Consider the following 23,922-nt stretch of genomic DNA (forward strand, 5'->3'; position numbering starts at 1 on the left):
AACTAAGAGTTCTTGTGGTTCTGGACAGTCAACATCTGCCTGAGAAGGTGCACCTGTTGTATCCCCAGAAAACTGAGCGGCGGGGACGGGGGAGGTGATAAGTCGCAGCGACCGCTCGTGCCAAACACCTTATCACCTGAGCTCCTCGGACCTGGGAAGGGCACAAAATACAGGCCCAACCGAGTCTGCCCCTCTGAGGACTAGATGTATTTTTTTTTTAGGTAAAATTCCCACGTTTTCTCTGGCTGGAATTTCCATGAAATATAATTCTAATCTATGCAGTCCTTTTGAAGAAACTTAGTATCTCTTGTACCTTAAGAATATTTGGAAGTTCATCTGGTCATTTGAGCATTTTAAAGTTGTCCTTTTTTAATTTGCTTGGAATTTAGCAAATACCTCTCATTTCCAAATGCCATCACTTTGAGGAGTAGGGCTTCAACATACACATTTTGGGAGGACACAAATATTTGGTTTGTAACACTGATTTCATGAGATTATATGAGAATCAAATAATAGCTAATATTTATTGTGTTTTCTGCTAGCCACTATTCTAAGTACTTATATTGCATTGATTCATTACTCACAGTAACCTCAAAAATTTTAGGTACTATTAGTTATCCTCACTTTACAGATGAAGAAATCTGAGATTTAAGGAAATGTAAGTTGTTCAAGATCACACATATACACACACACAATCTAAATTAGCTCTTTTGTTTTCTTTATACTTTTCTTTAGTGTGACCCATTCATTAAGGCCCAGCTCGACATTTTCCTCCTATAGGAAGTTTTGCCTTCAATTTTGTCTTCAATTTTGAGAGACTGGGCTCTAATATGACTTTTTGATAGCATTAATTGCCAGTACCATTCTGATGTAGCTTGTCCTTTTATGCTGCTGTTATTTGACTTGGTAAAAACTTAAGTAAATTATAAGCACTGTACAACCATGGGCCATGATTTTTATCTCCTTTATCTCCTACATTTAGGATATAGTTAGTGCCTAATTGTTAGTAAGGGTGATTAAATATGAATGTTAGGAAACCTCAGGTCAAAGTATTAGCTTAATTTATAAAAATGAAAGAAAATTGTAGAAGTTTGTCTGAATTAGGGTAACTTTATAAATGGTTTTTGCCTGGAGAATTCCATGGACAGATGAACCTGGTGGGCTACAGTCCATGGGGTCACAAAGTGTCAGACAGAACTGAGCAACTAAGCACAGCATGGCACAGATTATCCTGGGTCTGTATCTGTATAGCCTGTTTTTCTGTACAGAGTGGTTACGGAAGGTAAAATATCGACTGTTAAGAGTGTTTTTTTATTGAAATGTATTAGCAAAGAAGTAGAGTTTCAAAGTATGGTTCTGATTTTGTCATCTATCAATATAATAGAGATTGTAATTCTAAAAAGTTGACTTCTTTAAGTAATAAATAGAACACCAAATGTACATTTATAATGTAGTGCTTTGTTTTAGAGAGAGATTTGAAATAATTTTATAATCCACTGTTGTAAATACTGAGAATAGGTACTTTTATGAATTGTATAATTTAACATAACTATAACTCTCTTTTGAGTTAAGCATTGTCTTTATACTTTTAAAATGAGGCATGAAATTAATTGTGTAACTTGACCAAATTAGTACCTATGGTAAATTGAACCTGGCCTTGTTTGAGTTAGAATTCAATAGTAATGATGTTGATGTTGTGTTAGTAATAATAGAAAGAAAGTGAAGTTGCTCAGTCATGTCCAACTCTTTGTGACCCCATGGACTGTAGCCTACCAGCTTCCTCCATCCATGAGGTTTTCCAGGCAAGAGTACTGGAGTGGGTTGCCATTTCCTTCTCCAGGGGATCTTCCCGACCCAGGGATGGAACCTAGGTCTCCTGCATTGCAGGCAGATGCTTTACTGTCTGAGCCACCAGGAAAGCTGTTAGTAATAATAGTTAGCATTTATTTTACTGCCTTACATGTAATATATAATGTAATCTTTAAAACAATATTATGAAAGAGGTACACAGGACAGTTGAAGGATCTGAGACTTGGAAAAGTCAGAGAATATGCCCATCGCCACATTAGAAGTGTTGGTGCCTACATGTAATGCACATCTATTTGTCAGCAAGATCTACACACTACAGGACAGTAGCTCCCACTTGCTAAAGCTGGTCCTGTTTCCACTATGCTCACTTGGTTCAAGCGTGGACTCCAAGATTAGGAACACTTGTAGTTTGGCAATATCTATCAAGTCTACATGTTCAAAATACGTATCATCATAAACTGGTTTGTCAACTAAAAAGTGTCCTTTTCATGCACACAGATTGGCTTATCAAATAAAAATTAACATGGTCTATATCAAATATCTCCTACTGTAATGAAAATAATATTTGTGAATCATTTATTTGCTAAAGAACTTATAGATTTGAACTTATCTTTGTAACATTGTTGAAGGATTTTGAAGGTATTTCTGAAAACTGCTGTGTGAATTATAGAAACAGTGATTGTAGAAAAAAGCAAAGATTAAACCAAATTTATTTTTGGTGGAAATATTTAGTTTCTTTTATACGTCCTTTTTTAGATCATTCTCATCTTGGCTGCTGTCGACCCAAGGATTATAAGGTATGTAATAAAAACTACATATGATAGTTATCCTGGCTTTCTGGTTAGAGCATACATAAATTTCTGATATGTATGGTCAGATATTATCATATTCATTTAGTCAAGAAATCTACAAACAATAATTGTCATATTATGGAATGTCATTATTTTGTCTGGAATAGACTTTTCATTGAGTGTCTTCCTATAACTATTTTGTGACTTTTGATTGTTCTTTTGGATTAGTTATTTGTCTTTGTGTGTGTGTGTGTGTAAGAGAGAGAGAGAGAGAGTTAGAGACAGAAAAATTGGCTGTTACTTTTAGTGATACCTCACAGTAGTAATTCTAAATTTCATTTATTCATTCATTCATACAGCAGCATGCTCATAATTTTTGCAATATCTGCATGTAATTTATGCTATCTTTAAAAAATCCACAGAATCTAAAAAGAAGTGCATATATATAATAACTGATTCATTTTGTTGTACAGCAGAAACTAACACAATATTGTAAATGTACTTCAATAGAAATTAATTTTAAAAATTCAAAAACTGAAAGTTCATCTTTTCATTTATAAGTATAAATGAAAATTAAAATAGTTGCAAATCGGTATCATATGCTTTAAATGGATGATAGCCTTAAAAATACAGTGAAAACAAAACAATGGTACTAAATTCTAGGTAGATAACGAGACTCTGAGACATGTTCTCTATTTCTTAAAATGGGATAAGCAATGACATACAGGTGTAGCAGACATTACCAATAGTTAACTGAAGATTTCTGATTGAAAGAGAATTGAATAGAAAGTACATTTTTTTCTTTGTGATTCACTGTCTTTTAGTGTATGTCCATGTACCATGTAAAATAATCTTGTGTATTATCTAAATTTATTTTGGACAGCATATTAAAAACCTGCTATATCACTAGTAGTTCATGTTCTGCATTTTGAGAAGTATTTCCCCAGGATTTATCTTTTCTGCCTCTAAGTGAAAACTTCTTAATAAGAGGAAGTATTATATTTAGGAAAACAAAACAAAAATCACACCTTTCTTTATAATACCTTTGTTTGTTTACTTGAAGACGATTTATTCTGTGCTTTATGGCACTGAATAGCATAGTTCTTTGCCATGCTTTGATTGTGATGAAAGAAATACGGAAGAGCCAAGGCAGAGTTGTGACTAAGGGTCCAAATCTACCAGAGTGTCAGAATCATATAGGTGGAACTATATGAAAATCCATTCCAGGCCTACTAAATGAAAATTGCTGAGAATGGAGACCGGAAATTTTTATTACAAGTTTTCAGGTGATTCTTATGCATTCTTTTGCTGTCTATGCAAGCATTGGCATTTGAGATCTATGAGTATAGACATGAACATAGCACTTAAATGGAACCATTCCTCATATAGTGTTTGTATAGGGCTGTGCCCTTTTTAAGGCTGTCCCGAGAGGAGTGTGGGCCTGGCATAATTCACCTGGTGCAGACCCACTCTATTATGTGGAATATACTCAAACACATGCATGTATACCTATCTGTGTAATATATGTGCTTGTGAGCGTGCCTGTAAACACACACACATGTGTACACACACATACATCAAAAAGCATAATGTTCTTTGTCTTGCATGGGACCTGGGGAAGCCACCTTATTTGTAACACCAAGGGATAAGCCTGTCTTTGTACATTTTCTTCAAGTCATGTTTCACAATTTTTATGTATTTATTTTCTTCTTTATTTGCATCTTTGTTTAGTCTGCCTTAAAAAAAAAAAACTATTTCTACTTTCTCCTTATTAGTGTATAGGAACGCAAGGGATTTCTATGTGTTGATTTTATATCCTGCAACTTTACTATATTCATTGATTAGCTCTAGTAATTTTCTGGTGGAGTCTTTAGGGTTTTCTATATAGAGGATCATGTCATCTGCAAACAGTGAGAGTTTTACTTCTTCTTTTCCAATTTGTATTCCTTTTATTTCTTTTTCTGCTCTGATTGCTGTGGCCAAAACTTCCAGAACATGTTGAATAGTAGTGGTGAAAGTGGGCACCCTTGTACACCCGTGGCAGATTCATTTGATGTATGGCAAAAGCAATACAGTACTGTAAAGTAAAATAAAATAAAACTAATCTGTCAGTTCCAAAATGGCAAGGATCTTATTGGTCTTACTTATTGATAATCACTAGTACTTAAGCATATTGTCTGATACCTAGTGTGGATTCCTAAAATATGTGTGTTGTGTGAGTGGACTATAAAGAGAAAACAAGTAAACCAAATATATAAAAGTATAGAAAGGTGGGAAAGTTTATCAGACACTAATCTTTATCCTAAGGTAACTATAATCCAGTTCTGTATTGACTGGTCTATTTAAAGGTAGGTGTATATCTTCAGAATCCCCTCTTATAATGAATTATTTTAAAGACCTTCACTTCTATCCCTTAACAATCTGCCCACCCTCAACTCTATATTCTTCACTTTCAGAGTTAGAGTAGAAGTTAATCATTCATACCACCCTTGTAAGGCTGTGGGTAGTAAGTCAGCTTACAGGATTATTTTTTGTATTGAAAAGGTAGATTTCCATAGAAATACATATTCAGCATTGAACAGGGCTGTTTTTTCTATGGAAAAATAAAGGATTGTTTTCGTATAGGCATATAATAGCTGGTGGAACACTGTACGGTATCTATAAGGAAAAGAGTTATGAAACTATGAGTGCTTGCAAGAAATTTTTAGAAAAGTAAGACTTTGCCTAAGCTCTGTTGAGAAATATATTCTGCAGAGGCAAGAGAAGAGAGGTCCATGAAGTGACCCCATTTTGTGTCTTCACCTTATTCTAGAGCATTGCTGTCCTCTTCACATAGTGGAAAATGAAGGAGAACCTGAAGAGGCATGTCGGTTTCTTAAAAGCCTTGGCCTTGAATTGACACATGACATTTTTACCTACACTCTGTTTGCCAAGAACTAACCAGATGGCCACACCTACATGCAGGGATTGCTTCTAGGCAGTAATTCTGCTCTGAAGGAAGGAAAGATGAATTGTGATGGAAAGCTACTCCTTTGTTCTGTCACATCTAGAATGCCTTGTTTCTCTCTGCTCCCAGCTTCTCTCATACTATTAAGAAAGATGATATGACTAAAACGCTATTATGTTATTAATAGAAATTAGCAAAAAAATTAGCAAAACTAGTAACTGTCTCTGCCTTCATGGATATATTATGATAAAGAAAGAGATAATAAAATCACAAAAATCAATATATATTGGAACTGTGACAAATATCATGAGGGATATGCATGCTGACTTCGACTAGTTATATATTAGGAGGATTTGATCTGGTGAAGGAGAATGGAAAAAGGATTTTGAGGATTGGTGACTGCTCTGGAGCTCTGAGGGTGGAGAGAAATTTACTGTGTAAAAAGGAGGGAAGCACATGTCCAAGGGAAAAGGGGGAAGTAGCATTTATAAAGGTTCAGTGGGTAGGCAACTAAAAGACTAGTGTTGCTAGGAGTGACAGACATGAGTAAGAACACGGTATAAGCTTAGGCTGGAGTAGTAGATAGGGATCAAATCTTTTTTGCCATGTTAAGAACTTTGATTATTATCCTAGGTACAATGGGAAGCAAATGAAGTTATTTTAAACAATAAGATGATACAGTTGGCTTTGTACTTTGAAAATATTACTCTTGATAGTAGTGTGGACTGGGAAAAGAATGGAGACAGTAGACAAGTTAGTAGATTATTGAATAGTCAATGTGAGAAGTGATGGCTTGGATTAAGATGATAGTAATGGAGGTCAATTGCAGTGGAGATATTAGACAGATATTTAGGGCTAATGTTGACAGAAAAGCAGACTTGACAAATGGAAAAGATGCACTATGTTTTCCTAGAGAAAACGTAGTGTCATAAAGATGTACTTCTATGTAGGGTAATTCAAAAATTAACAAAATCTCAATGGAAATATCTCTAGCACCCCCCCCTTTTTTAAATTCTAGGAACTAAGCAAAAATAGTCAAGAAAAGTCTGAAATCAGAGAGTATTGAAAGGGTCTTAGCCGTGCAGTATTATGAATGACTTGTATTTCTGATTTTTACAACTCAGTGTTTTCTTAATACCTTTTATTGAGATAGGAATGTGGAAAAGTCAAATTAAAGTATACAGAATTCTAAATTCTGCTGCAGTTTCTTGTTTATCTTGTTTATTAGACTTTGGAGAATGTCTTGACTATTCAGCTCAGAAAAAGATCAGAGCTTAAAAATAAACCATATGGCACGTGATGTATTCTGAAGGGGATTTAATTTTAAGAAGTCATTGAGCTTTTCTTTCTGGTGCTTCGGATGGGAATGAAAGCACACCAAAGAAGGATAGGGTTCTCAGGTAATGGAAAAGGATAGGACAGGAGATAAGAAATAGGGGGGGTAAAGGCCATTTCTTTCAGTGGGATGTGAGGGTATCCTAACAAGACATAATTTTACATTTTCACATTCTTAAAAATTGGCCTTGACCAACACATCTTTTAAGGAAGCAATTTGTAGACTCTGAAATTTTTTTTTGAATTTTTATTGGGCCAGTTGAGAAGTGCAGACTATTGGATATGTAGGATTTTGTTCTTTTTCATTCTAAGGCATCTTTTACATGAACAGTTATGTTCATATAAAACACCCTCCAAGGTAGCCACTGTAATTCTAAAATATACTTAGTGAAATTATGCTATTTGGAACAGTAAGTGTGCAATTTAAAATCATGGTATAAATATACATAAGATGATCAAAAGATTGAATCTGACTTGGAAGGGGCATTAGCCTAAACTGAAACACAGGCATAAGAATCTGATAGTGTTGGTCATTATGTTGCTAATACAGCATATGTCTTGGCCACCAGCCTAGTGGTTGGTATCTTAAATTGGAGACCTGGCAAATCTGTACTTCTAAGAAGATGGAAGGTCTGGTAGTGGTTTCTTCCAGAAGCATTTTCTCCCATGGAGGAAAATAAAAAGAAGAAACTGAGGAAAATTGTCATGATATTCTGACAGGTGGCCCAGGGCAAAGTTTTTACTAAGGATTCTGGTAGAACGAGGACATCTGAACCTGTCAGTTCTTAGATTTGGCTACAGGATAGCTTTAGTAGTTCATGCCTGGTCATTTTGCTCTGGACTTCCTCTTACAGACTCAGAGCAAAAAGTGACAGAGAGACATATTAGTAACATATGTAATAAGACAGGTTTCCACCTAGGATACAAGTTTTCAGATTTGAACAGATAATGACAAAGGTTCTCCATTCTTACAAGACAAAGTAACTCAGTATTTGGGAGCTTTAACAAAAGGAGAGCAGACTCCAGACCTAACAAGAAGATTCAGTTGACACACCATTGTATTGATAGTTAGAGAGACCCCCCGCCAAAGGAAGGAGGCCCAAGAGTCCCAGAGGAAAAAACTATTTCTGAGTTGAATGTCTTAGATTTGGCAACTAGGAGGGTCTCTTTGGATCTTGTTGGATTTCAGGGTTGTCAACTGCCAGCTCACCAAAAGATCACCACAATAACTGAAGAATCTGTTGATATCAAGCAAAGCACAGCTTTGATTATGCAGTAAGGGAGAGCATCACCTTTGCAGACTTAGTAGTATCTCTGAAAGGTTAAGAGTAATATCTCTGAAAAGTTAAGGGTGGATGTTTATAGGTAAATATTTAAAGGTTAAGTGTTTGGGAGTCTTGGCTCCAGAGTTTTAAGGAAGGGCTTTAAGGCTTTAGCTGATTGTGGCTCAGATCATGAACTCTCCTTATTGCCAGATTCACACTTAAATTGAAGAAAGTGGGGAAAACCACTAGACCATTCAGGTATGACCTAAATCAAATCCCTTATGACTATACAGTGGAAGTGAGAAATAGATTTAAAGGACTAGATCTGATAGAGTGCCTGATGAACTTAGCACAGAGGTTCATAACATTGTGCAGGAGACAGGGATCAAGACCATCCCCAAGAAAAAGAAATGCAAAAAAGCAAAATGACTGTCTGAGGAGGCCTTACAAATAGCTGTGAAAAGAAGAGAAGCAAAAAGCAAAGGAGAAAAGGAAATGTATATCCATTTGAATGCAGAGTTCCAAAGAATGGCAAGGAGAGATAAGAAAGCCTTCCTCAGTGATCAGTGCAAAGAAATAGAGGAAAATAGTAGAAAGGGAAAGACTAGAGATCTCTTCAAGAAAATTAGAGATACCAAGGGAACATTTCATGCAAAGATGGGCTCAATAAAGGACAGAAATGGTATGGACCTAACAGAAGCAGAAGATATTAAGAAGAGGTGGCAAAAATACACAGAAGAACTGTTCAAAAAAGATCTTCATGACCCAGATGATCACGATGGTGTGATCACTCATCTAGAGCCAGACATCCTGAATGTGAAGTCAAGTGAGCTTAGGAAGCATCACTACAAACAAAGCTAGTGGAGGTGAGGGGATTCCAGTTGAGCTGTTTCAAATCCTAAAAGATGATGCTGTGAAAGTGCTACACTCAATATGCCAGCAAATTTGGAAAACTCAGCAGTGGCCACAGGACTGGAAAAGGTCAGTGTTCATTCCAATTCCAAAGAAAGGCAATGCCAAAGAATGCTCAAACTACTGCACAATTGCACTCATCTCACACGCTAGTAAAGTAATGCTCAAAATTCTCCAAGCCAAGCTTCAGCAATACGTGAACCATGAACTTCCAGATGTTCAAGCTGGTTTTAGAAAAGGCAGAGGAACCAGAAATCAAATTGCAAACATCTGCTGGATCATTGAAAAAGCAAGAGAGTTCCAGAAACACATCTATTTCTGCTTTATTGACTATGCCAAAGCCTTTGACTGTGTGGACCACAATAAACTGTGGAAAATTCTGAAAGAGATGGGAATCCCAGACCACCTGACCTGCCTCTTGAGAAATCTGTATGCAGGTCAGGAAGCAACAGTTGGAACTGGACATGGAATAACAGACTGGTTCCAGGTTGGGAAAGGAGTACATCAAGGCTGTGTATTGTCACCCTGCTTATTTAACTTATATGCAGAGTACATCATGAGCAGTGCTGGGCTGGAGGAAGCACAAGCTGGAATCAAGATTGCTGGGAGAAATATCAATAACCTCAGGTATGCAGATGATACCACCCTTATGGCAGAAAGTAAAGAACTAAAGAGCCTCTTAATGAGTGTGAAAGAGGAGAGTGAAAAAGTTGGCTTAAAGCTCAACATTCAGAAAACTAAGATCATGGCATCCAGTCCCATCACTTCATGGGAAATAGATGGGGAAACAGTGGAAACAGTGGCTGACTATTTTTTGAGTGGCTCCAAAGTCACTGCAGATGGTGACTGCAGCCATGAAATAAAAAGAAGTTTACTCCTTGGAATTTTCAGGTAGTCATGTATGGATGTGAGAGTTGGACTGTGAAGAAAGCTGAGTGCCAAAGAATTGATGCTTTTGAACTGTGGTGTTGGAGAAGACTCTTGAGAGTCCCATGGACTGCAAGGAGATCCAACCAGTCCATCCTAAAGGAGATCAGTCCTGAATATTCATTGGTAGGACTTATGTTTAAGCTGAAACTCCAATGCTTTGGCCACCTGATGCGAAGAGCTGACTCATTTGAAGAGCCCCTGATGCTGGGAAAGGTTGAGGGCAGGAGGATAAGGGGATGACAGAGGATGAGATGGTTGGATGGAATCAACGATTCAATGGACATGAGTTTGAGTAAACTCTGGGAGTTGGTGATGGACAGGGAGGCCTGGCGTGCTGCAGTCCATGGGGTATAAAGAGTCGGACATGACTGAGCAACTGAACTGAACTGAACTTTAAAGGAGGGAATCTCATTGGCAGTGTTTGTCATATAAAAGATTAGAGGTCCCCTGGTGATGCAGTGGTAACGAATCCACCTGCCAAACAGGAGATGTAGGTTCGAGCTCTGTTTCAAGAAGATCCCGTGCAGAAGGAAATGGCAAGTCACTCCAATATTCTTGCCTGGGAAATCCCATGAACAGAAGAGTTCATGGGGTTGCAAAGAGTTAGATGCAACTTAGTGACTAAACAACAATGTTGGACATGAAGATTAGAGTCTTAAAGCAGGTCTTGATAAGTAAGCAGGTATTTAGTAGGGAAGAAATTTGTCTTCCTGACTTATCTCTTGGGCTGAGAAGAGAACTGTTTGCTCAAACTAAGAATCTATCATTTTGAGAAGGGAGCTGAATGATAATTGAGTAGACTGTTGTTCAGGCAAATGTTTTATGGGAAGGTCCTAAAGCAAATAATGAAGCTATTTACTGGTTTATAGCATTAAAATTCATGGTAAAGTCATAGTGAGGTAGGTGAGCCTCAGACTTTAGTTCTGTTAGCCAAGCCTTGTGAATGCAGGTCGTCTCAGTTCTCACATGTCTTACTAAAGTTATATACACTTTTCCATTAATGTGTTACACATTGTTAGATTTAGTCTCAGAAACCTTATAGTTTTGGTCCCCATTGCAAACAGTTTTTTATGTAAAACTACATTTGTATGTGTTTTGCTAATCTGGTTTTGAAGTAGATTTTTGTGTAACATTCTTATCTTAGATATTGTTGAATTTTTTAGTAGAGGAAACCATATCATCTACAAACAATGAATTTTAATTCTGCCTTACAGATTAGCTTGTCTTGACTTACTAGAATTTTCAATGTACTGAAATAAAAGTGGTGATTGGGCATGTGGCAGAGATATTTATTGCCTACTGGCAATTCATTTCCTCTGCTATATTTTCAAGCCCTCTTGCAAGTGTATAGGGCGTAGTTCCAGCCAGTAGACTATAAATGGAAATTATGTGGATCCCTTCCAGGGTGCAGCATAGAAGAATTGATAAGAACTCTCTGTTGTTATAGTGACAGTGAGGTCGCCTGTTCTAGATGGTACAGCTGCAAGTTGTTCAGCTTGTCTCATCAGCACAGGTCCTTGGGCAATTTTGTGAAGTGTGATTCTCTTGCTAACCTGTATTACCATAAAGTACAGGGAAAAATAAACCTTCATTATGTTAAGCCACTAATTTTCAGACTTAATTTGCTCTTGCAGTGCAACCTGATAGGTTGCAGCACAAAACTAATACTATGTGCCTTCTTGTCTCGATCGTGTCTTAGATAGGATCATATCGAAGGTTTCACGCCTGTGAATGTTGTTTGCAGTAGATTTTTGTTGGCTATCCTTTAGCAAGTTAAGGAAGTTCCCTTTGAAATTCTTTGTTTTCAGAGAATTTACGTTTTTGAATTATGAGTGGATGTTGGATGTTACTGAATACTTTTTTCAGCATGTATTGAGTTGATAATGTTTTTCCTATGGTGAATTAATAGATTTTCTATTGATAGCCCATTCTTGTATTCTTTGAAAGTACCCAGCATAATCATGTTGTATTCTTTTTTGATCATCACTAAATTTAATTTGTTAATATTTTATTTAAGATAATTTCCCACATACTGTCATGCATGTGTGCATGCCTGTGTGCTAAGTCACTTCAGTCGTGTCCTGCTCTTTGCGACCCTGTTGACTGTAGCCTGCCATGCCCTTCTGCAGGGGATACTCCCTACTGAGGAATCAAACCCTCATCTGTTCTGTCTCCTGCATTAGCAGGCAGGTTATTTACCACTAGTGCCACCTGGGAAGCCCATGGTCACTAGTAAGAGTTATCTACAATTAGATTTCTCCCTACTTTTCTTCAGTAGTTTGGTAGCAGTGTTATGATCACATCATAAAATTAATTGGGGGATATTTTCTTTCTTGGAAGCAGTTTGCCAGTTTGTCCCTTGACTCTTTATTGGGCTGTTAGTAAATCCGGCTGTTAGTGCATCTTCTGTGGAACTTTCTTCATAGGCATCCTTTGAGGCTTGGGCTGTAGGAGTTTTCTGTTGTTGTTTTTTTTTCTCTGCCATGGATCTCTCATAGTTCACTGACCTGGGACTACTACCACCAAACAATAGCTATTTGACTTTCCTTCAGTTTCCTCTTTTATAAAGTGAAGACCGTAAAAATACCACAAAGGTTGTTGTGAGGATTAAACAAATTATTTATGTAAGTGCATAGAAGAGTGATCTAAGAAGGAAGGAATTTCTCCCTACCCCCTAAAGATTGGCAAACCTAAGAATTATATATCATTTTCATTGCATTATTTTGGAATTTCTTCTAAATTTTTCTCTAATATAAAGAAAGTACATTTTCCTTAAACTAAACCAGATAGTTGAGCATATGGATTTTTAAATTGGGTGAGATAGGAATTGATCATTTACTTGAGTAGGATTCAAAAGGAATGTTTTCAGCAAAATTGAGAAACTCATCTCAGTTGCCAATATCTGCTTCTCTTCCTGTTTACTCAGAACTATGGCACTAGTGGTAAAGAACCTGCCTGCCAGTACAGGAGACGTGTAAGAAACATGTGTTCAGTCCCTGGGTTGGAAAGTTCCCCTGGAGGACTGCACGGCGGCGCACTCCAGTATTCTTGCCTGGAGAATCTCATGGACAGAGGAGCCTGGCGGGTTATGGTCCATAGGGTTGCAAAGAGTCAAACCCAACTGAAGCAACTTGGCACCTGCAGCACCCACCTGCTTTATCCTCACTATCCTGAAAGTAGTGCTTCCACTATACTTCTTTCCTATCATCATCCTCCTCAACTACTTCCCAGCAAATACCATTAGAATTATTTGTTTTAATTTTTTTTATTTCCCATGATGAAAGAGAAATTGTCAAGTATGGTGTGTAGTACCAGTCTTCAACAAATATTTTTTGGATAAGTCAGTTTCCTGGTTCCTATTTATACTTAGTGGTTCTTTCTTCCATTAATTTAACTTTGAAGTTCCTATAAATTATAAATTTTATGGGCATAAATATGATTTAACTTATTGTATAAGCAGCTTTTCAGGAACCTCATTTCTGCAGTATGGCATAACTCAACCATTATATATCACATATTTGAAACGTATGTTATCTACATAATTGCATTTATGTAGTTACAATGAACTTGGTGAAATGAAATTTTCTTTTTGAACCTGTAACAATTTCAGATTGGTTTAAAACTATTAGATTTTATTTTGATGCATTTCAACATCTGCAATATTGGAATTGTTACATTTCTAGATCTTATAGAAAGGATTTAAAGAACTATTTCCATAAATGTAAAAAGAAAAAAACTCTTTATGCTGAAATATGAAGGTTTATGTAAACAGAGGAAATCAATACTGTTGTCTTTCATGAATCAAGTTCTCTGCTTTGTGTTTGTACTAATTTTGTCGTATTTATTTTCTGTAGCAAACCCGTAAGATTATTTCCCCAGTTTATAGATAAGGAAATGAAAACTTAGAGTAAATGACTTGCTCAGGGTCACATAAAGTGAAGTCACTCAGTCGTGTCCAACTCTTTGCGACCCTATGGACACCAGGCTCCTCCGTCCATGGGATTTTCCAAGCAAGAGTACTGGAATGGGTTGCCATTTCTTTCTCCAGGGAACTTCCCGACCCAGGGATCTAACCCAGGTCTCCCACAGTGTAGACAGACGCTTTCCGTCTGAGCCACCAGGGAAGTAGCAGGGATTTGAGCCCAATTCTTTGAACACTCTAAGCTAGGGTTCTTGAGGAATCATCCCAGAAATATGACTCTTCCACTGTGAGCCAAAGTAAGGACGTCCCATTTGATTTCTGGAGGTGAATGAGCAGCCTATGGAAAACTCACAAGAGCTATGAAAATGCTTCTTAAGCTAAGTCTAGGTTGAAAGTTTGAAGTGGATTCTTATCTCATCCCCTTATTATACCTTCCACTCCCTCATTTCGAAATATAATTTTCTAAAATATTCATTCTAATTCCATGGAAGGAATATATCCCAGCTGTATCCCCACTGCACAGTTACTCATTGTATATCTATTTAGTTCTAATCTCCTTCTTCATTGTTTTATCATTATTTGTTTTTTCATGTCTCTCACTCTGGATGGTAATATCTTTGAAGCCTCCTATTATATTTATCTGTGATTACTGTCTCCTCGGAGAAGGCAATGGCACCCCACTCCAGTACTCTTGCCTGGAAAATCCCATGGACGGAGGAGCCTAATGGGCTGCAGTCCATGGGGTCGCTAAGAGTCGGACACGACTGAGCGACTTCACTTTCACTTTTCACTTTCATGCATGGGAGAAGGAAATGGCAACCCACTCCAGTGTTCTTGCCTGGAGAATCCCAGGGACGGGGGAGCCTGGTGGGCTGCTGTCTATGGGATCGCACAGAGTCAGACACAACTGAAGTGACTTAGCAGCAGCAACTGTCTCCTATCTTGTTCAGTACATGATACATAGAAGATGCTTAATAAATATTGGATAGTATTGAGTTACATACAGTATTCAAGGTTCTCTACAGTGTGCCCCTCTCCACCTCTGTTATATTCTCTCCAATTATTTTCCTACACAACTGGCCATGTGATTGTTTCTTCATTGTTTATTCCTTGTGCCTTTTTTTCCACTTGGAATGCCCTATCTCCCCCTTTTCTCTGCTTAGCGCCTTGATTCCAACCTACCTCCTCCATGAGACCTCCACCATTAGAAGTTGATAAATGTCCTTCTGCAGGTATTGCCATTAGGATAGATTTGCCCCCAGCAAATCTGTCAGTTTTCTTTGTGTTAATACCCTCTCTCGTCTGGTTTGTGAGTTCAAATCCCTGTACCTCTCTAGATCTCTGTGTTAGCTAATGTGTTGTCCAAGAGATTCTTAGATCCCTAGTCTGATAAAGAGAGAAACAGATGTAGTCACCTAGAAGAGGCTTTATGTAGAGCGTTGCTGACTAGTTTGTGGAGAAATTTTAGTAAACAAAAAGTGAAATGGTCTGCAGCCAACATGACTCAACTGGCATTGAAATTAATGAAGAGAAATAATCTCTATAAGCCAAGTGGCTCAGATTTGGATATAATTCGAGAAACAGCATTATAGCACTTTTTTCCCCCTTTCCTATCAGTCTTTAGAGCATTTTTCAGTTTTTTTCTCTCATTCAGTCTGGATCACATATTCTTGGTCAGTTATTTGGGACTGTAACTGAGTCATTTGAATTACATGCTATTTGGTTCTGGAATGAAAGTTTGATTCTCTCTGTTGACTGCTGGCTCACCATATGTTGCTGTAATTCTAGAAAGCAGTGAAAATCGTGATAGTATTGAAGGAGGAGTGGTGTTTTAATAATAAACTGCTTACATTTGTTTTATAACTAATTCACACATCTAGATATTTTGCAGGAAACTTAAATTATGGAAGATTTTTAGATATAGGGTAGCCATTATTAACCCTGGGGAAATGAGTCTGAGAAAGATTAAAAGTCATAGTGACCTTCTTAAAGGTCAAATATTTAGTTGATAATAACGACTAGGGCAAAATTTCATAAAGGCAGGGACTTTGTTGTGTTCACTATTGTAGTCTCAGCACTTAACATGGTGCTTGCATGCCAAGTTGCTTCAGTCATGTCTGACTCTTTGCGACCCCATGGACTGTAGCCCGCCAGGCTCCTCTGTCCAAGGAATTCTCCAGGCAAGAATACTGGAGTGTGTAGCCATTGCCTTCTCCGGTAATATGGTGATGGGAAGTTAAATATGTGTTAAGGAACAAGAAAGAGGAATTGAGTTTATTTAACTCCTGATTAACACTCCCATCACTCCATCAAAGCTACCCTTATTAAAATTATTGATACTATTCCAAGTCTTTTCTACCTTGTCTTATCAGCAACATTTGCCTGCACTAGTTACTCCCCTTCCTTGAAATGCATTATGTAACTGACTCCCAGAATAATACAGTCTCCATTTTCTTCCCCTTATTTCCTGGCCATTTCTCAGTGTGCTCCTCATCCTCCCAGATTCTAAACAGTGGAGTATTCCCAGGGCTCAGTTTTCAGAGGTTTCCTATGTATGCTCACTTCCTTGGTTACATCACTTAGTGCCATATTTTTAAATACCATTTAGACTCTAAATATTACCAGTTTATATGTTTAACCTTGAGTCTTCCCCTGCACCTCTACTCTGATAGTTTGGATGATAGATATGTGAAGTTCAACATATCAAAAACCAGATTCCTAATATCTTATTCTTCCATCTGTCCCATTGGAAGGGTATAACTAACTTATACAAATGCAATTCTTCCAGTGATTTCACCAAAAAACTTTGATGTTATCGTTGACAGTCTACCAGCAGTTCCTGTGGACTGTATCTTCCAGATGGCTTCTGAATCTGATCACTTTTTGCCTCCACTGCTATCACTCAGAGGCAAGCCAGCATTCTTTCCCATGCTTTGTTGTTAATAATTTCTTAATTGATTTCCTTGACTCTGCCCATGAACACAGTATAGACTGTTCTTGACACAGTAGCCAAGAAGATATTACTTTCCGAAAAAAATTAAGGAGCTTGTCTATTCAAAATAGAAGTCTAAATCCTTAAAATGTGCCTTTCTTACTTTATTTCCTACTGTTCAGTCTAGCCCTATTGGCTTTCTTGGTATTTCTAATTATCAGGCATGCACCCCACCCCACCCACAGGATCTTTGTGTGTGTGTGTTTCGTTTATTTGTTTCTGTCTTTCTGGAATGTCCCCATGTTTTAGGTCTTGTGATATTTAATGGAGTCACCAGGGCTTCCCTGGTAGCTCAGAGGGTAAAGCGTCTGCCTGCAATGCGGGAGACCCGGGTTCAATCCCTGGGTCAGGAAGATCCCCTGGAGAAGGAAATGGCAACCCACTCCAGTATTCTTGCCTGGAGAATCCCATGGACGGAGAAGCCTGGTAGGCTACAGTCCACAGGGTCGCAAAGAGTCAGACACGACTAAGCAACTTCACCTTCACTTTCAGGCCTATACTCCATAGAATTTTGCTAGGGTAGTTCTCTCTGTGAGGTCCCCATTGACCACCCTATGTAAAATTACAGCTGCTTCCCTACATATCCCTCCCACCCCACCGAGCAGCACTTCTTATTTCCTTTATTTTCCTCCCGTGGTATTTACCATCCTTCAATATACTGTATGTTTTACCTATTTATTTTAGAGGGGGTTGTGTGTTTTTAAATCTGTTTCTCCTTACTAGAATGTAAATTTTACTAGAATGTAAGTTCTCCAAGGGTAGGAATTTATTCATTTATCTATCTTGATTTATTATGAAGCAATGGATGAGTATGGACTTCCCTGGTGGCTCAGACTGTAAAGCGTCTGCCTACAATGTGGGATACCCGGGTTTGATCCCTGAAGTCGGAAAGATCCCCTGGAGAGGGAAATGGCAACCCACTCCAGTATTCTTGCCTGGAAAATCCCATGGACGGAGGAGCCTGGTAGGCTACAGTCCATGGGGTCGCAAAGAGTCGGACACGACTAAGCAACTTTGCTTTAATGGATGAGAATGAGCACTAGCATTCTGTTCTGTTTGGCCTCATAGCTAGACTATCATTAGTTCATGTGTATTTGCCATTTGCTCTATATATCCATCCCTACTTTTACCCCATTCCTACTCAAAAGGCCTTGGAATTGATAAAGTTCTATAGATTTTCAGTTCAGTCACTCATTGTATCTGACTCTTTGTGACTGCATGGACTGCAGCATGCCAGACTTCCCTGTCCATCACACACTCCTGGAGCTTGCTCAAATTCATGTCCATTGAGTCAGTGATGCCATCCAACCATCTCATCCTTTGTCGTCCCCTTCTCCTCCTGCCTTCAGTCTTTCTCAGCATCAGGTGGCTAAAGTGTTGGAGTTTTAGCTTCACCATCAGTCCTTCCAATGAATATTCAAGACTGATTTCCTTTAGGATTGACTGACTGGTTTGATCTCCTTGCAATCCAAGGGACTCTTGAGAGTCTTCTCCAACAACACAGTTCAAAAGCATCAATTCTTTGGAGCTCAGCTTGCTTTATAGTCCAACTCTCATCCCCACATGACTACTAGAAAAACCATAACTTTGACTAGATGGGCCTTTGTTGGCAAATAATGTCTCTGCTTTTTAATATGCTCTCTGGTTGATCATAGCTTTTCTTCCAAGGAACAAATGTCTTAATTTCATGGCTGCAGTCACCATCTGCAGTGATTTTGGACATGTGGATTTAATAATCAGATTATTCAATGTTTAGTCATACAGTGGTAGTAACGATTGCTATGCTTAGTAACTCAGTTTCATCTGACTCTGCAACCCTGTGGACTGTAGCCTGCCAGGCTCCTCTATCCAGGGGATTTTCCAGGCAAGAATACTGGAGTGGGTTGCCATTTCCTTCTCCAGGGGAACTTCCCAACGTAAGGATTGAACCCATGTCTCCTGCATTAGCAGGCTGATTGTTTATTGCTGAGCCACCAGGGAAGCCCAAAATAGCTTTTAACGTTTGAATCCACTTACAGAGGACTTGTTCTATGTCGAGAATTTTCATGTGTTTTACATACATTATCTTTTTTTTTTTTTAATCTATTTTGCCACGCAGTTTGTGGGATCTCAGTTCCCCAACTAGGGAATGAACCCAGGCCATGGTAGTAAAAGCATGGAATCCTAACCATTAGATCACCAGGAACCCCCTAATGAAATTTACCTTCAAATATAGCTGTGACATTATATTTGATTTTTTTTTTTTACTTTTACAAATGTTGTGTGTATGTGTGTAATATCACTATATATACGTATATATATGTCACTATGTATGTATATATATATATCTCCTTTGTATATGTATGTAATTTTTAAACAGGTCATCAGAACACCTCATGGGAGAGACTTCGATGACTCTTTGGAAAGGTGTGAAGACTATCTGAGTTCAAGGTCATGCAGCAAGCCCCAGCATTCAGCCAGGACCTTACTTGTTCATTCAGCACCCTCTACCATGCCGAAGCATTCTCCAAGCCCTGTGTTAAATCGAGCTTCTCTCAGGGAAAGGTAATGCTTAGTTTCTATTTCTGTATTAATTTTTGAATAATCATTAGAAAAGAGCAAGCAGTAATTATGTATGTCACGTGATTATTTGTAAAAGGGTAATTTGATTTTAAGAGAGTTACCGTAAATTTTTTTTGCTTAGAACATATTGCACAGTGTCAGATACTCCTCCCCAGCCCAGATCTCTCAAAGTGAGTTTATTAACTATAGTGAGTTTATTAATTAGAGTCACTTTAACCCTAATTAAATATTGTAGTTCCCAAAGTGAAAAATAGTGTATACGATAATTGTTTTTAAGAGATTCATAGGAATTTAACATTATAGTCATTTATGTATGAAAATAGCATAGGTTATATTTTTTCTTTTACTGATAATAATGATACTTATTATCACCTGCTTTCATCAAATCACCTATCCCCAACTGCCAAGAGAATCTTAGTGTTAATGATCTAGTTCTCCCTCTAAAAATGTTTTGGCAAACAAAGTTAAGACACTTGTTTTAATTTGAATGTGAAAGAAATAATTCCTCTTCATCTGTTTTTGTTGTTGTTGAATCCAAATTGAAAATTCCTTGCCTCCCTCACAGTTAGTAACATAGAAAACAAGAATTGTCATAAATTTAAAAAAAAAAAAAAAGGCAAGCAAACCCAACCCTCGGTATTTAAGAAATTTTGTAGAAATTTGAAAACCTAAGCGATATACCGTCAACACATAGAAATATAATCTATTATCATACATGGTATCAAAAAGCTAAAAAGGCACACTAAATCTCTACAGCATGCTAGGGTCATCAGGCATAAATAAGAAAGTTTAAAGTAGCTGTAGAGAATCTATCAAAAGTTTATCTCAAAGCCAATGATTCAGACAAGTGTGTGCCAGTTTGGGAACTGTACTTAAAGCACCCCTGTTATGAACACATAAATTTGTTTCATCGTTAGTCCTGTAACCATTTGTAATAGGTATATGAAGGAATGCTAGGGACGCTCATCCTAAATTAGGGAATTTTGGCTAACGTTACTTCAAGTCAATCATGCCTCTGGAAATCAAGTTCAGATAGGTAGGTAGGTAGATACATATATACCCACATACATCTATATAGGGAGATATGTCTGTGTATCGGTAGGTTTTAAAAGTTCAAGAGAAGCTCTCAAAGAGGGGTTTTTCTACTGAAGTCTGATAATTTGTGTCTCTGTTATCAGGGGATTTTCTTTGCATTCCACGACTGCTCAGATGTTCAAACATTCAGTTGGTGCTACTCTACTTTTCCCTACTTTTAGAGTTAAGCACTTGTGGTTTTCTTGATTAGGGTCTTTGCTATATTTGTAGGTTTTCAAGCATTTTTTAAACCTATAACTCCTTGGATATCTTACTATAAACACTGATTTATTTTTCTTTTTTTTTTGCATATTTTGAAGAAGTCTCCAATTGTCTACTGCTATAGTAAAATATCAAATTGAATCTTGTGTTGTTTTTTTCCTTGTATATAATTTTGTCTCAGTATTTTGAAGTCAGGTTGATAAATTCTTCATTGAGGCTGTTTTCAAAAATTCTTTATTGAGGCTAGCTAATGTCAGCTGTCCCTTTTTCATATTTCAGTGCAGGGGATGGTTTAGAGTAGGTGACAGCATTTATTTTGACGTTGGATAGTAAATATAGATAAATAAGTTCTTTGCTAGAAGGATACCAGTGATTCAAATATTAAACATTACATATTTTACCTATGACTGGAAGAAATTTGAGGTCCTTTTAAAATTAAAGAATATAATTGTTATTTAGTTTGAACACATCTAAATAAGTTGATAAAATTTTATTTGGGTACTTTCTAGTATAAATAAACTTTTTTAGGGATTGGGGGCAGGAGGAGAAGGGGATGACAGAGGATGAGATGGCTGGAGGGCATCACTGACTCGATGGACGTGAGTCTCAGTGAACTAACTCCGGGAGTTGGTGATGGACAGGGAGGCCTGGCGTGCTGCGATTCATGGGGTCGGACATGACTGAGTGACTGAACTGAACTGAACTGAAGACAGAACACTTCTACTTTGAGTGTATTTTCTAAAAAAATCTAGATCTAGTCTGTAAAGGAAAGTAAAATATATCAGATAATATGTCTTTAAGACATATTACCAAGAGAAAAAACATTTTGTTCTTTTTAGCATGCTTAGTACCACATGTTTAAATATAAGACTTCCTATGATCTGGCTTTTAGGTGACTGAGAAATATACTAGAGTGTTTATACAATCCATTGGAATCAATAAACAGTTTAAACTGATGTAAACGTAGATTGTATGTCCTCGACGAAACTGGGAGTATGACAGAACATACAGCTCTGTTTTTCTGGGTACATATTCATTAAACTTAAATAAGTTTTCCTCTGAGATTGCTATAAAATGCTGACTCTTTATCATGTATAGGAATAAACACACTTTTGAAAGCTTTATCAGCGACTCTAAGCAAATGACTTTATTTATCATGAAGGTCCTTTTTGCTTTAAGCCTTTTAAAAGAATAACTTCAGTAGAGTTAGTACACCATAAATGGGTTTCACTTTTGATTATAAGTGTTATGTTTCAAAACCAGTTTTCTCTTCAAAGTATAAATATTAATATTATAGCATAATTATTATATTAGCTTATAGAGTTATTAATAAAATCAGACTAAGAAATAATAGCGAATCTAATTTAATAGGAGCTGATAGTCTCATGCTAAAGGTTTTGCTTTCTAAATGGAGTAAGACTGTTAGGCAGTCATTCCTTATACCACAGCACAGACTAGTGGATCCTCTCACAGTATCATCAAAGAGATCCTCCTGGAGCTGCACATTTGAGTCTCTGATTTTCAAGATGTGTTACATACATAGCCAATAATAAGGCCTGCCAATATATTTCCATAAGTGCAGGCAACACTTCCTATTACAAATGCAGGAGATTAAGATTTAGATATAGTTGGATCATCCATTATTGATTGCATTCTTTAAAACAGATTATGTAAATCATTTATCCTGCTTATTAGTTTATACTTTGTGTAAACACATAAAATTATAACTTTGTAAGGACAAACTAGAAGCTAGAAGGTTTTAAGCAAACTACTAGCATTTTAGTAACTCATTCCTTTATAATGAATCCATCTGCAATGCAGGAGATCCCGGTTAGATTCTTGGGTCAGGAAGATCTGCTGGAGAAGGGATAGGCTACCCACTCCAGTATTCTTGGGCTTCCCCTGTGGTTCAGCTGGTAAAGAATCTGCCTGCAATGTGGGAGACCTGGGTTCGATCCCTGGGTTGGGAAGATCCCCGGAGAAGGGAACAGCTACCCACTCCAGTATTCTGGCCTGGAGAATTCCATGGTCTGTATAGTCCATGGTGTCGCAAAGAGTCGGACCCGACTGAATGACTTTCACTCACTTCCTTTATAAAGGAATTATCAAGAATATGTCATGTAGATACCTTATAATCAGATGGATGTAGAAATTTTCATTATCACTTATATAAAGCTGCTACTGCTAAGTCACTTCAGTCGTGTCCGACTCTGTGCGACCCCATAGATGGCAGCCCACCAGGCTCCGCCATCCCTGGGATTCTCCAGGCAAGAACACTGGAGTGGGTTGCCATGTCCTTCTCCAATGCATGAAGGTGAAAAGTGAAAGTGAAGTCGCTCAGTCGTGTCTGACCCTCAGCGACCCCATGGACTGTAGCCTTCCAGGCTTCTCCGTCCATGGGATTTTCCAGGCAAGAGTACTGGAGTGGGGTGCCATTGCCTTCTCCGTATATAAAGCAAGATATCTTAATTATACTAGTGCCAGTTTTGAGTTTGGGAAATGCATGAGAAAGAGAAATGATGGGCTGCTTTACTTCTTCTTTGGCATGTTTAATTCCAAGAATGGAAAATAATTTTAAAGGTACTATATGTGGAATTATTACTCTAATGTAAAAATTTGTATCTTTATTTAGAGATAAAGCTCTAAAGAATTATATACGGACATTGTTAAAATGGTTAGGTATATAGATTTGCTGTCCCCAAAGCATGTCCAACTTTGTTCGACTATTAATTGAACATATTGTGAGGACCTAATACTACAATTGAGGTTGACTATTTGATTTTATATCTGTCTCTCATCCTCAGTCAAAGAAAGAAAATATGTTATTCTAATCCTTACATGTTATCACAAAGGGATAAAAAAAATAACTATGTGTCTGGCATTTGGTGATTTATTTTTCTCTCCCTATGGCTGCAAGTCATCTTTGTTTTTTATGTCTACAGGTTCCATTCTGATTGGTGTTCACCTTCCAACTGTGATGAGATCCATGACCGGGTAAAGAATGTCTTGAAATCACATCAGGCTCATCAAAGACATTTATATGTTAGTTTCTAAATTTTTCTCTTGAAGGCTTTTTTTTTTTTCAATTAGGCATGAAAACCACCCAAGATGTTTAACGCTCACGATATTTAATCCCTGGGAAGGAAAAGAAAAGATATAAC

The 23,922-nt window shown here is 37.5% G+C and overlaps 1 protein-coding gene across 2 annotated transcripts in view; it reads left to right on the forward strand.

Moving 5' to 3' along the window:
• SPATA6 (spermatogenesis associated 6) overlaps nucleotides 1–23,922 on the forward strand; it is a 165,805-nt gene that overhangs the window by 96,395 nt on the left and 45,488 nt on the right. Inside the window, exons 9-11 of one of the 2 annotated variants that reach the window (XM_040231217.1) lie at nucleotides 2,566–2,606; nucleotides 19,263–19,447; nucleotides 23,704–23,803. In XM_040231217.1, the coding sequence (XP_040087151.1) occupies nucleotides 2,566–2,606; nucleotides 19,263–19,447; nucleotides 23,704–23,803 (326 nt within the window). The remainder of the gene's footprint in view (nucleotides 1–2,565; nucleotides 2,607–19,262; nucleotides 19,448–23,703; nucleotides 23,804–23,922) is intronic. The other variant, XM_040231218.1, reaches the window with a different exon arrangement.

Source organism: Oryx dammah, unplaced genomic scaffold, assembly GCF_014754425.2.
Source record: "Oryx dammah isolate SB20612 unplaced genomic scaffold, SCBI_Odam_1.1 HiC_scaffold_28, whole genome shotgun sequence".
Classification (NCBI taxonomy): Eukaryota; Metazoa; Chordata; class Mammalia; order Artiodactyla; family Bovidae; genus Oryx; species Oryx dammah.